The sequence below is a fragment of the Marmota flaviventris genome, chromosome 10 (genome assembly GCF_047511675.1).
Source record: "Marmota flaviventris isolate mMarFla1 chromosome 10, mMarFla1.hap1, whole genome shotgun sequence".
NCBI lineage: Eukaryota > Metazoa > Chordata > Mammalia > Rodentia > Sciuridae > Marmota > Marmota flaviventris.
Genome location: NC_092507.1, coordinates 109,591,254 through 109,608,383, shown reverse-complemented (window position 1 = coordinate 109,608,383; position 17,130 = coordinate 109,591,254). Strand labels below are relative to the sequence as shown.

The window sequence follows — 17,130 nt, the reverse complement described above, 5'->3', positions numbered from 1 at the left end:
TGTGGAGTATTACTAAGCGTGCACATAGGCCTTGGTATTTGAAGAGACCCTCATCATAATGACATTTATTCCTCATGGAAGCTTCAACAACTTTCTTATTTCTAAGTTGTTTTTTTTTTTTTAGATACAAAAAGCCTTCCCTCCCGACAATGGGAATATATCCTGTCAGAGCTCACAGTAAAAAGCGGGATGCTTCAGGCCCATCTGAACCTTGCAGTGTTGTGCTCTCGTGCTTTGCTTGTCTGAATCAACACTCCTCTCAAGTTGGTGGGCTAAGTGGACTGTGTCCCACTGTCTTTGTGTTTTTTTATCCAATTTCTAATATTTCCTCCCGTGTAGTGCAGACTGGGAAATCCTGGCTATGTATATAGAAGGTTCCTTGGTGGACTTCAACTCCTTTTCTTGGTCTACTCCTATTCCTAGGGCTACCCATCTTGGTACCTGAGTGGAAGCTTCCCAGGGTGTAAGATGGTGTATGAATGTCCTTCTCCAGCTTCCCCCTGCCCAAAATTGACACTGATCAACATGTACAGACCAAGCTCATTCTGTGGCTACCACGAATAGAGCCCAACTTTTGAATGTGGAGTTCTTCCATTAAGCAGGCCATTCTAGGACTTGATAATACATTATACTGAATTCTCTTCTCAGCAGGGCCCCTCTCCCTTTGCATACACTGAACCAGGTTTGTCACCAACATCATTGAAATCTCTTATGTTTTACGATGAGTTTAGTAATTTTAATCATGAACTCAGGAGTCAAGACATTTTAGGGTCTTACCACTATTCCTCCCTAGCTTTGGGACCTGGGTCAGGTCCCTTAAGATTTCTGATGTCCCATTTTTCTCTTCTGCATTATATAGATGAATATGCTAGAATACTTATTGAGAATTAAATGGGATAATGAATTTAAAATCATCTGAAGCACTCAATACATGCTAGTTACCCATTGTCACCCTCATCAGCATCACCATCTTCATCCCCCCTTTTATCATTGGACAAGCATTCCTAACAGGGATGGAGAATATGGTCTTTCTGATAATAACTCATTCAAAGCATGATTAGGCTGTCTGTCTTCATCAGGATCTGCTGAGGTTAGCAATCCAGAATTTTCATCTCTTTTTTTAATAGATGGGGAGGAACAGAAACCTTTCATATGAAGTTACCTTCTTCCCAAAAGACTGTGATTAGAAGCCATGTCAATTATTATTATTTACTACTGCTTTGAGCCCTTCTCTCCCCTACAAGGCATAGCTTTTATTGGAATTAGGGAGGCCTGGATCCTCACCTTGGATGGTCTTCGCTATCAAACTTTGGCAAGCTTCTTTTACTCTGAGTACCAGTGGACTCACCCACAAACGAGGGATAATTATTTTGGGGAGGCAATTTATATAAAGTTCCTTTATAAATGGAAGTGTGTTGTCCAAAGACCCCTACTCCAATCTTTTTCTGAGGTGGTTAGTTACTTATTTGTCTTCACTTTACCATTGATTTTCCAAGCTCTAGCTGCCACAGTCCGGCTGGACTGTGGCATCTAGCTAAGCAGGAGTTTGGATTGTGGAGAAAGTAGACAAGGTTGGCAGAGATATTGTCAGTTCCCAAGAGCAGGCATCAATGGTGATAGTTCTGTTCACTGCTGTGTCTCCAAGATATGCCACAGGGCCTGGAACCCAGGAGGTGCCTAACAAATGTAAATAAGATCCCTTGGTGACCCCCTGGCTCAGGTGGGCAGCATCACTGTCAGCCTGTGCCTTGTATGTATGTGGTGTGGATATGATGTGCTCACTGGGGGTGGCCACCTGCATTGCAACAGCCTGTGAGGCTGTGGGGCAGATGCAGGCACAGGAAACCTGCATGGATGCTTAGGTATGCAGTACAGCAGGTGTCATGGTACTTCTACTGAGCATCAGCATGAAGGCTTATTATTGACACTTTAATAGCAATTGGTTTAGGAGAAACTGAACTATCAAAGCACAATTTCAAAACTATCTCAGTGACCCCTTTTTTATTGGGGGGAACAAGCTTGAATTATGAGATACATGTGGTAGTGGAATGAGGCTAAAGGAAAAGCCAGTTTACTGAATTGTTTCTATTCAATAGTTGATGAAATTTTCTATTAAGTGGTTTAATTGAAATATATTTCTGAATATATAGTGAACTTGATCCAGATTCTTATTATTAAAAACTATGTGTTTTGGTTTCCTTTTGTTAACAGACTGTAAAAAACCATTCTCTCCTGCCTTAAGAACTAAGAGTTCCAGGAGCTCTGGACAGGATCACTTTAAAAATGCATAAAGGAGACGTAGACATCTATGCTGAACTGCTCTGTGTCTTGGAAGGAGTAGAAAGTGATGTTGTCAGTGGAAGCTTCAGTGCACACTGTCCTGTGTAATTCCCTTTTAGTGAGGGGAGAGTTGACAATGTTGGCTACACGCCTAAGATCCCAGTAGTGACTGACTCTCCCAGGTCAGCTTCAAACACACAAATGTCTGTCATGTCAAATAGTAGACCTAGGACAGTTTTGTCCTCCTACTGGTAGAGACTGCATCAATCTTTCTACTTAGGTGAGGTTCAACATGCTTTATTCTCCCTGCTCTGGCTGTCATTCATTAAGACTCATATGCTAGTAAAATTTCAAGAAAAACACTCTGATGAATTCATCATAGTTTTGCAGAAACTCAAATTCTTCTATTTAAAAGACATATTGAATAGAATGTTCTGAATTGTCATTTTTTCTTATTGGGAAAAGAATTCACAGGATTCATTGTATTCAGCCTTTGACACAAAAAAGAAACCCAGGCATTTAGTGGTCTAGTACTATCCTCAGTTAAGAGGTTTCAGAAAAGCGGAAACCAATAATATGACTCATTTGTTTTACAGGGCAGTTTCCACTCCTCCAGGCCACATTATTCTTATTCACTAGAACTTTAATTTTCCATAAGAGTTTAGTTTATTCTTATTGATGGTTTATTGTTCAATAACTTGGGCATTAGCTCTAAAAAAGTTCTGAATTCCATATTTTAAATGAAGTCTATGGTATGGTCTTATCTTCAGGTGTCTTCATTTAGAATCAGCCAGGTATTTATGTGTTCAGAGAGTCTGGAGATAGAAATTCTCTTTCAGGGATGACTTCTGCTTGAGTGCTGATAGTAGCAGGTAGGAAATGAATTAACCATGTAAGCGATGCGTGGTAAAGGTGACCGAGGCAATACAGACACAGAGAGGAGAAGAAATAAGAGCCCAGGTCCATTAGAATCAAGTATAATGTGATCCTGTTGTTCCTCTGGACATTCTTGAATACAGTGTGCCTCAAGTTGCTCTTACATATGATGGAGCCATTTGCATGGCCCAAACTGAGAGAGTTTTGTGAAAAGTGACTTCAAGTGATCTGATAACTATGTACTATAAGGAATGATTCTGATGACCCAGAAGCTGGCAATTTATTTCCCTATGTGGAAAAATGAGGAGACTTCCATGTCAGAAGGCTTCCCTTCTGCTAAGATTTCAACAGCATTACGTGTTTCAGTGTTTGTCAGGCAATTTTAATGCATTAAAAGTATGAGGTCTGCATTGGTGACTAAATTTTCATCTGTTTGATTTGTATTAGTTAGAGTTGGTCAGTGAGAGGGCTCAAACAGTGAGCAAGTCACATTAGTAAAATATTGAGAAAACAAAATTCAATGGAAATCAGCCTTTGAACTGTAAAGTCACTGTAATGATTCAAATATAGTCCATTTATACAGACCTTGCTTATCTCTAAGATGAAGAATAATGCCTATCTATCTAGTTTTCAACTGTGTATTCACACAGAATTTTTTAAAGCACTCCTTCCCCAATGTCCACTAAACTCTGTTTTAATGGGTCTCAAAATTCTGTGACAGATTTTTTTTTTTTTTTTTTTTTTGGTCAAGTTGTTTCCAAACTACTTACTTGAAAAACGAGTAACTTAAAACTGCCACCTCTATACAATGGTCCACAAATGGTCTTCTTTCCTTCTGAAGGTTTCATGATGCGTTGTTATCATTAGCCAGCCTTTTACTAATTAAACTTAAATGACCAATTGAGATAAACAGTTCTAAGCTGTTCTTCCACGGCTGATTAAGACTAGGGTGACAGGTGGTAGGGGTAATATTCATTTAGCCTTCTGAGCTTTCTGGGCAGACTTGGTCACCTTGCCAGTTCCAGCAGTTTGTCCGTGCTTTGATGACACCCACAACAACTGTTTCATATCACTAATAACCAAAATGACCCAGAGGAGGAGAGTAAGAGAAGCTCTCAGTGCACATGGGCTTGCCTGAAGCCATATCAAGCATGGCAGCATCAGCAGATTTCAAGAATTTAGGGCCATCTTCTACCTTCTTACCAGAATGGCAATCAATCTTTTCCTTCAGCTTGGTAAACCTGCAAGCCATGTGAGCTGTGTGACAATCTAGTCCTAGGACATAGCTAGCACTGATTTGGTCTAGATGGTTTCATAAAGCCCTCTTTTTTTTGGTGTGTGTATGGTATAGAAAAACATTTTGATTTTGTAGCATGGTTTACACTGTAAGAATGAGATGCTCCACATGGGAGGTAGAGACCATCTCAATTCAACCCTCTGAAATAACAGTACAGTTTGAGCATTCCTAATCCCCAAATCCAGAATCAGAGATGCTCCAAAATCTAAAACTGCTTGAATCGCTAACATGACCCTCACAAGTGGAAAATTCCATAATGTGAAACTTTGTTTTATGCACAGAATTACTAAAAAATATTACATGAAATTACCTTTAGGCTCTATGTGTAAAGTGTATATGAAACAAAAATGAATTTTAGGTTTAGGTCCCATCCCCAACATATCTTATTATGTATATGAAAATATTTCAAAATCTGGAAATATTTAAAATCTAAAACACTCTGGTCTTAATCATTTTAGTTGAGGGCAACTCAACCTGTAATTGGTAACATTGTATTTTTCCCCCCCTAATGTCCCTAATGCTCAATGTGTCCAGAACTAAGTCTGGCACCCTCCCACCATCTGCTGGTCATCCTGTATATTTCTTTCCCTGTCCTGCCTTCTATGAACCACCATTACCAAGCTCTGGACTCTGTCCACATATCTAACCCCATTTCTGCCACCCCACTTTGAGCTGCTGTCATCTCTCACCTGAATGACCATGACATCCCCCAAGCCTCTATCTTTTCCTCTGAGCCATTCTCCACATCTCTTCCTTTCACCCCCTTACTCCAATTGCTGAGAACTTTCAATGGTCACAGTTTACATTCTCTGTAGAAGACATATCCTTGGCAAAGCCCACTAGACCTCGCATGTTCTGTCTTTTCTGCTTCCACTCTAACATAGAGATGGGGGCAATGAGAATTATAGATAAGTTAGTGCCTTAGATAAGAGAGTGCTTCCAAAAGCACCCAGGAGTTACTAAGCATCAACCAGTGGTCCCTTTCATTATCGGTGGCTGATCTAGTTATAGCCTATGCCACTTTTCAAGCATGCTGTGCTTTTTCCTGCCACAACTTGTTCCTTTGCCTGAGAGGCTACCTCCCATCCCCTGGCCTTTTTAGTGCTGTCTATTTTTGAGAACTCAGCTTAAACCTCACTTGCTGGGGACCCTCTGCTATCTGTAATAAGCTGAATCCTCTTTTAGAGTGTGCTCTGGTTTATCTGGGTCATTCTTTGGTTAATGTCTTTCATTCACATTTTCCTCACCAATTTTTCCCCACATGATTATTACATTTTTGGGTCCAAGCATAATGATGCACATCTGTAATCCCAGTGACCCAAGAGACTGAGGCAGGAGGATCACGAGTTCAAAGCCAGCCTCAGCAATTTTAGTGAGATCCTATCTCAAAATAAAAAATAAAAAGGGAGATGTGGCTCAGTGGTTAAGCATCCCAGGGCACAATCCCAGGTACTGGAAAAAAAATTCTGGGTGCAGGAATGATATCTGGCTCATATTTGGTACTCAAAAAGTCATGGAAGGAATGAGTGAACTCAACTCTGCTGGGTGCTATATTAAGGGAATAGTGTCAATGTGTTTGGCAAGAATTCACTAACTTAAGCTAAAATTCAAAAAGAAAAGAGATTAGGAAAAAAAGGAACAATAAAGGTATAAACTAAGAAGAAAACAATCTTGGTTAAAAAATAGTGAAGGAAGTGTCCAAGACATCCTAAGTAGAAATAACAGGAGAACTAGTTGGGGTCAATCACTTAGGGTCTTGACTGTCCATATGTGTGTGTGTGTGTGTGTGTGTGTGTGTGTGTATGTGTGTGTGTATGAGATGGGAAGTATGTAAAATGACCTTGAAATTGAGTCACTTTTTTGTCTATCTATTATTAGGATTTCTTATGCTGTCATAGCTAATGTTAAGCATTTGGGTGACAGAATTAATGTCAAGAATAGAAAATTAAGGGGAAGGAGAGAAGTTATAGGAGAGAAGAGTCTGGCTCTTAGAAACAAGTAATAACATGGAAATTTATCCTTTAATATCCCAGATGGGGTTTTATCTTACTGTTTTTCAATGTTTTTTTGGGGGGGAAGCACAACAAAATAAACCCCAAAGAAAACTGTATATGAAAGTCCCCATATTACAATCTGGAAATGATCAATTTAAAGATGCAAAAGTCAGCAGGTTTGGTATTCTGGATTTTCATGGTCGCATTCATCTTGTATTTGTGGTATATAAATATATCCTAGGTTGTTGTCCTTGTGTGGGATCACTGCTAAACATGTATTCTTTTGGGTTGTTTTGCCTTTTAGCCTTGAATTTTGGAGCAAGTTAATGTCAGATATGAATTTTAATGTACCTCGTTACTTTAGTCCAGGGGTAAAATAGGATGGAGAGGAATGGGGAGTGGAGCTTGATACTAGAACAACTGAGAGTCTGAAGCTATTTATGGCATTATATTATGGAATTATATTTATGGCATTATATTTGAGGTGGATTAAGGCCTCAGAGGATAGTGGGAAAGACACACTAATTTGTGCTTTTTCAATTTCTTTCGCTTTGCTTGCATGTCAAGTACTATTGTGAGTACTTTGTAATGTGTATTCTTTCATTTTTTTCCCCCTTGAATGTGAAGCTGAAGGCTAACTTGCTAAGGTCCCAAAGCCAGTAAGATAGCTAGGACAGGAACCAGGATTGTCTGGCTCTATGCAGCATGTTTGATCACCAAATAAATTCATGTCAAGACTCTTAGAGCATCCAGAACCTGGCAGATACAGAGGAGATGAAGGTGACAGGCAGACTATGCTAAACGGGAAAGGGAGGCAAGCTTTTCTTTGAGAGGCAGCTCTGACCCCTTCTGTATGGCACTTCTTGGCCTAGCTTTGCTGTGCTGAGAGGTCTTCACTCATTCAAGTGTTGAAATGCAAAGGAGGTGGTCTGCCTCTTTAAGTTTATTTAGCACTTGCCTGGTACTCCCAACTTGTTTAACAGTTGGCAGGTTGTTGGATCATAAGAGAATAAAGACTTCTCAGTGTCTCAGTTTTCTATTTTGCAAAATGGATACCATAGTCTTCTCTCTCTCTCTCTCTGTGAAAAATAATTATTATCTGTATTGAGGACTTGTGTGCATACATTTTTTCAAACTGGATGGAAGCAATGTGACCTTCTCTTGAACAGGCTTGCTTCCCCCCACACCTGCCCCTTTAAACACTAGTTCGTATGGAGGCTCCCACCCCCTAAAGCTCAGCAGGCCACCAAATCTCATTTCCAGTGAATGTCATTTAAGAGCCAAAGCAAGCTGACTACAAACTTTTTAACATGTGCCTCTCATCTGCTCAGCAGAAATCCCTGTAACTTGTTAATAGTTCCCTTCTTATTTTTTTGTAGTGAAACCAATCGAAGCCTTAAATCAGTACCATTCGTTCCATCTTGGGCCATCTGAGAAAACCATTTAGAGTTGTAGCAAGTCATGTGCTCCATCTTGCACTTCCTGCTGCAGGGCTAGGGCCAGTGCCTGATGGAGCATACCTATAGCAGAACAGGACAGTGTGCTGAACAGGTGGTCTCCTCAGGGGCCACATAAACACCAGATCAGGGAGAGCAGGACAGGCTTTCAAAGAAAAGACACCAGATTCCTATCTCGTAAAACACAAATCTCTTAACAGCCGGAGTCAAGTTTCTCCATTTGTGCCACAGCACTTATTTCAGTGAAGTTTATGGTGTTTAGGGTCGGAAAGGAGAAAGATGGATAGGATGCCTCAAAGAGAAGAACATGAATTTCTGAGCTTTCTGTAAGGCACAGTGGACTAAGGTATTTGGATGTTCAAAAACAGGAAGCAGGTGATGTTCTTCCTCCTCCTTCTCCTCCTAGAATTTTCCCTTTCCAGAACTCCTTCATCATATCAAAATGATTCCTTATAAAGCACTTGCGGTTGACTACTCATGCTTTACATTACTTTAAACCTCAGGCACAGTGACAGTGCTGAGAAGGACATAAACTGAGTTTAAGTCCTCATTTCCCAACTGAGAATTAAGAGGTAGAATGTGTTGCTTGTGGTCCAGAGCAGGGAGGAGGTCAGTGATCTGGAATCAGGCGTGAGCTTTTCCCACCATGGCTAGCTACAGGCTGTATTTAAAACGTTGGTCTTTTCTATTACTGTGGAGTAAAAACCATTTTACTTCTGTAAAAAGGTAATTTGTTTATATTTGTAATTTGTTTATTTCTGTAAAAGGAACTTGAGAACCAGAAACAAGGTATAAAAATTTCCTGAAATGACTTTAAAGTCAACAATTGATTGGGTGAACTCTAAATCCAACTGGATTTTGAAAGTTCATTAGGAAAATTCTTTTGACTAAGGAAGAGATGATATTAGTTGGGCTTTATAAAAATTTGGTCCTGGATAAACTTTAGATAGGGCAAAGGAGACGGAGGGCAAGGGAGGAGAAATGGGGTAGGGAAGATGATGGAATGAGACAGACATCATTATCCTCAGTACACATATGGAAACATGAATAGTGTGACTCTATTTTGTGTACAACCAAAGACAAGAAAAATTGTGCTCTATTTGTGTACTATAAATTGAATTGCATTCTGTGTCATATATAGCAAATTAGAAAAAATAAAATTAAAAAAGAAGAAATCATAAAAAAGAAAAAAATATTGGTCGTAGAAAAAATTATTAACAAGAACCAGATTTGTACATCAACAACTAGTATTATATACCTGTGGATATAGGCAGAGTGTTTTTTTCCATCCATCTAAAAATTAAATTCAACTTCCTCTTTGAGGCATTTGATTCTTTATCCATACATCTGGGATCTCTTTCTCCTTCCCTAGAACACTGTGGGTGGTTTCTCTATAACTCAGTATCTCTGGAATCCTCCTATTTTCTTTGCAATTTTCTTGCTGATAAAAACATTTTTTTTCTGCTCCTTTCTACCTAAAATGCCCTTTACCTTTGTGTTGTGCTTAGTCCCAATAAGAGTTGTAGGTGACCTAAAGTGTATAGCACCCCTTGGAGACCACAGTAGGTGAGAAGCTATTGTGGGACAGTACCATGATGGCAGGAGGGAGGGAATTAGACTAAGGAAGATCCCACAGGCAGACAAAGCAGATGCTCACTCTGGAATTCAGTGAAGGGCTCAACAGGTCCAGCACTCACCACCATTTTTAAATTCCATTAGGAGAGACAGGAAATGGATGTTGCACTCTGCGACTTCTTGACCCTGGAAAAGAGAAGGCTTGCAAAGGTCATTTTGGGCCTTCTTAATCTGAACCCATTTGAAATAGTTTGGAATGAATTGGCCTTTCTTTAGTCTGCTTGTGTATCAACTACTCATCCAGATCTCATATCCACTTGTCCTAAGATCAACACTTTCAAATACAGATTCAAAGATTTTTAGAAGTGGAAGGATCTGGAGGTCCTTTAAGATGAAGTGTGGATTCTGGACTTGAGAACTCATTAGAAATGCAAATTTTCAGACCCTGCCTGAGACCCATAGAATTAGAGACTTTGGAAGAGAGTCAGTAATCTGTATTTTAATTAGCCCTTTAGCTGATTCTCATGTATATTCAAGCCACAGAATTACTACTTTTGGTCCTATGAAATGAAGAATTCAGGTTGTATCATTAGTTCCTAATTCTGGCTGAACATTAGAATAATTTGAGGAGGTTTTGATATGACAGTCCCATGTCCCCCAAACCTTCCTTTAGTTGGTCTGAGTTGGAATCCTGGAGCATCATCATTTTTGAGATGGCAGGTCCTCTCAGCTGGAGAGCCACTGATCTAAGTTAATTCCTTATTCCTAGATGAATAAACGGAAACCTATAGAGGGTAAGTGAGGTGTCCAGCATCATATGGGTAGTTAGTGTGGCAGAGCTTTGAGTAGAGCCCATTATCTCCTGACTTTCACATCAGCTTAAGGACTGTTTGGCCTCTTGTCCCAATAAATATCAAGATTCCAAGGTCTCTGATTACAGATTTGTTGCAGTCTCTAACACTGGATAGGCTCCTTTGAAGGAAGACCACCAGAGCCTCTGGACCACAATGATTTTCTTGTGGATTAGCCTGTTTTATTATAACTTAGCTCATACAATTATGCTCATATGTCTTTCGTAAGACAGAACTTTAATCTCATGCCTCAAGTCTGACCACCTGGTCTCTCTATTCTGCCCTTCCAAGCCTCAGTTCTGATACAGCACCCTGTTCCAGCACCTGGTTTCCACTAAGATCAGAGTCCTGCATTAGTATGCTATATTTTGAGCTGAAAGACTAAAGATAGAAAAGTAGGAAACAATCACTGGTTAAAATAGGCATTTTGTGCATTTCCATTGAGAATGGGAAAAGTTGAACTAGTGGATTTTAATGAGGATCACTAGAGGTCTTATTAAAAAGTGAATTTTACGGTAAGAAATGGAAAAATGGATATTGGAAATCTTATTATAATTGAATAAATAAGACTAAGGCTTTTACAGAAATTAAAAGAGAGTTTAGTGTTCTTTTGTGTCTTCCTCTTTATCCTGTCTTTTGCAGAGTGTGTGCATTTGGGTGTGTGTTTATGGTGGAATCACTGGGTATGGACTTTGACTGAAAATAAAGATGTGGGTCTATAGAAATCAGTCCATCTTGGGCATTTGAAGGCACCCTGTGTGGCTCGCATTTGGCCCAGGTAAACCCATCTAAAAATACTCAATGGTATTTATGTTTTATTTTTCAGGAGGCAGCACAGGTACTTCCCCAACCACCTCCAGCACTGGGACACCATCCCCATCGGCTTCTTCTCATCTTTTATCTCCATCCTGTTCTCCTCCAACTTTTCATTTGGCCCCCAACACTTTCAACGTGGGCTGTCGGGAGAGCCAGCTGTGTAATCTAAACCTCTCTGATTATCCACCTTGTGCCCGAAGCAACATGGCTGCCTTGCAGAGCTACCCAGGGCTGAGTGACAGTGGCTACAACAGGCTCCAGAGTGGAACTGCTTCAGCCACTCAGCCCTCTGAAACCTTCATGCCTCAGAGGACTCCATCCCTCATCTCAGGAATACCAACTCCTCCCTCGTTGCCCAGCAACAGCAAGATGGAAGCCTACGGTGGCCAGCTGGGGTCCTTCCCCACTTCCCAGTTTCAGTATGTGATGCAGGCAGGCAATGCAGCCTCCAGCTCCTCATCACCACACATGTTTGGGGGTAGCCACATGCAGCAGAGCTCCTACAATGCCTTTTCTCTCCACAACCCCTACAACCTGTATGGATACAATTTCCCCACCTCCCCTAGGCTAGCTGCAAGCCCAGAAAAACTGAGCGCCTCTCAAAGCACTTTACTCTGCTCTTCTCCCTCCAATGGGGCTTTTGGAGAGAGGCAGTACCTGCCCACAGGGATGGAGCACAGCATGCACATGATTAGCCCTTCACCTAATAATCAGCAGGCAGCCAACACTTGTGATGGCCGGCAGTATGGGGCAGTCCCAGGTTCCTCCTCCCAAATGTCTGTACACATGGTTTAGAGGTCAGTCCAAACACCATGGAGCCTACGGGAGTCAAGCCCCCAGAGTCTCCGTGGGCAGATCCTCCTCTTTGGGAGCCCCGTGCCTTTGGAAAACAGGAACTGTGTATTTTTTTTTTTTTCCTGGAGGGGGAAAACACATACCCAAGAACAACAAGAGACACTTTTGAGCCACTGAAGAATACTTGCAGTGAATCATCCACAGCTCAGTGGCCATTCTCCTGCCTTCCCAAACCTTAGTTTTATAAAGCATCGTCTATGCCAGAGTGGCTTTTGAAGAGACTGAATAATCGTTTTATAATAATGTTAAGAGAGATGCTAGCATGTAGCAGCCATGAAAAGTTACACACACACACACACACACACACACACACACACCCAGACCTACCTATACCTACTTACATGCATACATACATGCACATATACAAACCTACACATACACAAATCACCCTGCACACTGACTCTGAACTGGGTGAACTCTGTGGATGGAGGCCCAGAGTGGGTGCTTTCACCAAGAATTTGTCTATGTACAACACTAGATGGACTGGGCCAGAAGTAGCCATCAGCCTTTCTTGCCTGCAGCTTAACCTGCTTCTGGAAAGAACGGTGTATCCTGGAATCCCTCTCTGCCTCTGAGGGTGACTGGACTTGGCTTCCTTAAATTGCTTTTAAACTTGGGCTCTCTCCACAGAGTGTGCTGTCCTTGATATTCCCAGTGGTGCGGTAAAAAGGGAGTGAGAGCTTCTGAAAGAGAGAGAGAGAGAGAGAGCAGGAGAAAATGGAGAGCAAGACAGAGAGAGAGAAGGTGTGAGGAGAGAGAAGGTGTGAGCAATGAGAAGAGTTTCACCAAGGAAATGCGCTAGAGTTTGTTTCCCCGCTACAGGATACAGAAGGCATCATGGTGTTACTAAGGAATAAATCTCTCTGGGACACTGTGCATGGTCAGGGCACCAGTGAGAGGGGCCCAGGCAAGGAATGTATCTCCATCCCACCTTCTGACCACTGTGATCCAGAAGAGAGAAGCAGCACATGGGAGTTGCTGATCCCACGGCATGCAGCCTGGCAGAGTGGGGAAAGAGAAGAAACGCGAAGAAGGAAGAATTTTATAATTCCCCAGGTGATATCAAGAGTAGAGGCAGCAAATAGAGGCCTGGCCTCCACATGCCTCCACAGCCTGAGCTGGACCGCCAGACCACTGGCCCCCAAGGCAGAGAAACTCTGTCACGTTCCAGGGAATTACAGATGGGTCTCCTACATGTTTCCACTTGCCTGTAGATCTCCATTTTTGTCAAATAGTTCATTGCATTTTGAAGTTTGGGTTTTTTTTCTTTCATCTTTCCTTTTCCCTTCAGATCCTTTAATGATAAGAAAACAAAGCGAAGCTTGGTACAAGCTAAAATTTTTAAATGGTGTGGAAATGCAAATAATGCCAAGTAAAATAATACAGATAATATTAAGATTTTTGGTTTTGAGGTGTTGTAGATAAATGTATTTATATGCCTAGTGGGGAATCCAATATTGAATATTAAAAAAGGGGGCAATAAAAGGGTGTGTAAAATATGTATGAAGAAAAGGTGTATAAAAATTTGCCCTTATGCACGGAACTGTTTCTAAGTGCCAAGCACAGAATGCCGCTAAATAAAATCTTTGCAATTTTTTTTGGAGTGTTTGTTTTTACAGAAAAATGAAATAACAGGCTTGCGTATTTGTGTTCTGCTTTACAATGAGCATGGCACATTCATATATACTACCCTATGTGATCTTCATACAGACTCCAGAAAGTAAATATCATTATCCTCATTTTACAATCAGTAACTGAACTGCGGAGAGATTGAGCAAATTATCCAGGACCATACAATCCATCAAAGAGGGAACTAAGACGTAAAGCCAGGTCTTCTGACTTTAATGGGATTTTTTTTTCTTTCATTTCAGCTGCAGAAAATCATGTGAGTATAATAATAATCCTTATTGTTGCTCTGTGCCAGACACTATACAATGGGTTTTACATAATCATCTCGTCCTCCAACAATTCCGTGAGATGGGTATTATTTAATCATCATTTTGTAGATCTGGAAGCAAGCTTTTAAACACTGGCTGATGACCTCAGATAACAAGTGATGGAGCTGGAAGTCTGACCTTCAGGTCTGTGCAATTAGCACCACGTCATTTAGCCAGGGCTCCAACAGTCCTGGAAAGGATGTGGATGATCAGGAAAGGAGACATGACCTAAGGGGTTGAGGCAAGAGTCCCTCTGAGATTGGAGTTTGCTTGATATGTTTAATTGTAAATTGAACAAATCACTATGGCGTGGGAGAAGTGGTTTTGAGCTTTCATGCACCAAGTGATAATTTATAAAAAACTAATAAAGTGTTTGGGCTATGCCATTTACAAGTACTTTCACATATTTTCTTTAAGGCTCACAATAACCATGAATGGTAAACAGGGCAGCAGGAAGCATTGTTTGTATATGGGGAAGTAGGACCATAAAGAGTTTGACCTGACCATACTTAGGTGTATGGGGAGCAACAGAATGAGGACATGAAATCTTCTGCTCTTGCCCTACCCCAGACTATTTGCTGGTTAACAGCTATATTGGTTTCTCACTGATTCATTTTATCAGAATTAATTTGAGGGGCTCAGGTTCCCAACTACCACACTCTTTCATTAGAAATGAAGCTGAATTGGGGAAGCAAACACCTTAGTTAATCATTCTTTTGATTTTTGCAAATAACTTCAACAATGCCAGTAAATACTATCAACCCTTAGGTCATTGCCAACATAGTCGAGACAGTGACCAACTGGTTACCTGCATGTATTTCAGGCTGTCTGGGTATGACCGGTTTCAAAACTTAAAAAGACACTCTTATTAAGAAGCCTTGTATTATTCTTTGGCATAAAGGTAGACCAAAACCAACTATTTCTTTTTGATTTATTGGCATACTTAACATTGCCATTTGGCTTAATGCCCTTTGAGGTTTTAGATAATAATCATGACATGGCAAGCAACTCACTTGGCATAGAAATCTCCAAATTGTCATTTAATAATAAAAACAATAATTTAAGCAATCATGTAGAATATTAAATACAGAATACTTCTGTAATTAGTATTCATTAGAATAAGCCCAGTCAATTACATCTGAATTACAGTATATGCTTCCATCTGTACCTGAGGAAGTAATTTTTTTCAACAAACTGAATAAACAGTTGTCAGGAATATGTTCTTCCAATTCCTTTTAGTGAAATAGTGAAAATTCTTGGTAATAGGCACAGCGATTACATTTAAAGGGCTATTTATTAAAAGGATTGTGCCACTACAGGTTGATATGCACCATCCTTGCTTGTGTTTCCTTGGGAAAGTCTTTCTCATTCATGTGTGCGTCCTCAGTGCTCAGGACAGTTCATGGCCTCTTTACGGAGCCTCAGTACAAATTTACACTTATTGTTGAATTTGTTGATCGAATCCATTTTTCTAGGTCAGCGCAAAATGATTGGCTGAATTATTATTCTCCCCAAATTAAAGGGATCTAAACTGAGACTTATTGTTCTTCATAAGGTATTCTATTATAAATTAATGTACATTTAACTTAGGAGCTAAAAGGCATCATACATAATGAAGGATAAAAAAAAAACCATACATGCCACGATTTCTTTCCTGAAAAGGCTCACTTTTCAGGCAGTCGGGTTCCTCTCTGGCAAACGTTATGAAAGCCTCTGGTCCTTCAGGGAAAATGCTCAGGGTAAGAAGGTGAGGCTGAGGTTATTTTTTCTGAAGGAGGTAGAATTTGAATTGAGCTTTAAAAGATGTTCAGAGTTTTTTGTAGATGCAAGGAATTGGTAGGTTTCATCATGAAATAACTTTAAAAGGCAGTTAAATAACTTTTGAGGGAAAAAGATAGCATTTCGTTAAAAATGAGCCATTTAATCAAGTTGGACACATTCAGAAACTTCTAGTAGACTACAGATTAACATATTCCTCCCTCTATGAAATATTTTCTCATTAGTGGAAGTGTTGAGGGCTGAAATTCAAGAGAAAGACTGCTTGGTCAATGCCAAATGTTTGATTCATTGCTCAGTACTTTGACAATCTCAGAGAAACTCTACTGTACTGATTGCATTCAATAAGTTATGGGAGAATTGTCTTCTCAAGGAAACCCAGGAACAAAGATATGTTTCATAAAAGCATTTTTTTTCTTGCTTATGGTCATCAATAAATAAAGAAAGATTTTATCTCAACATCCATGACCAACTTCATTCCTTAATATGGTTCAATTAAATAAATATTTATTTGATGTCTGCTTTGCATCAAGTGCTTCTCTAAGCACTGAGAAGACATCAGTGATCAGATACGCTCATGCCTTCAAGGGGCTCATGTCCTGGTGGGGGGCTGATATCAAATACACTGGCAAGTAATTGAATAACGTAATTTCAGATTGCAATAATTATTTTGAGGAAATTAAAATAATAGAATAATAGAGAATGACTGGGGAATGGGGGTGAAGGCCCACATAGGTAGGATTTACTGGAGGGCTGCTCTACTTGGTGACATTTGTGCTAGGACACATACACACGTTGCCTTTGAATTTGCTCACTTGAAGACATGCTGAGGGGGTCATATCCTCACTGGAAGAGAGGCTCTGCTCATTTTGGCTCAGCGGAGGCCAAGCATTTTTGTCTTTACAATGGCTTTATAGCAGCAATACTTATTTACCAAAGGCTTCCATGTTTGGGCCATTTAGAGACTCCTAATTTCTGAATCTATCTTCTGTATGGCCCCAATAAAGTCATATTTTCATGACTTTCTTATCAGGGGTTGAGAGGCATTCCTTCTATTTGTGGCAAAAGACTAAAACTAATGATCAAATGGCAACAATCAGATTGATAATGAAAACTAATAAATAAAAAATTAAATAAGGTTTGGTATTCTACAACTTTCTCAGAACTGCTCTATGTAATATTGGGATATATGGAATGGAATTTCTACCTTGAAAGAGATTTCAACCTGCTGGAGGAGTAGAGATAGGTTCATATGGAACAGTGAGCAATCATAGTATTAAATCCATGGTAAAGACCATATATGCTGCAGAATTTCAGAAGGAAACTAATTTTTATTGAGTGTTTATTACATATTACACATTGTGCAAGGCAGTATCCCACAGTCCTTGCAATCAACCTATGGGATTTGTATCTCAA

General features: G+C 40.2%; 1 protein-coding gene across 1 annotated transcript in view; it reads left to right on the top strand.

Moving 5' to 3' along the window:
* The window catches only part of Tbx15 (T-box transcription factor 15), a 107,439-nt gene extending 93,871 nt beyond the window's left edge, over positions 1–13,568 (top strand). Inside the window, exon 8 of the mRNA XM_027940325.2 lies at positions 11,157–13,568. Coding sequence (XP_027796126.1) covers positions 11,157–11,941 — 785 coding nt within the window. The 3' untranslated portion in view covers positions 11,942–13,568. The remainder of the gene's footprint in view (positions 1–11,156) is intronic.
* Positions 13,569–17,130: the final 3,562 nt, after the last annotated feature.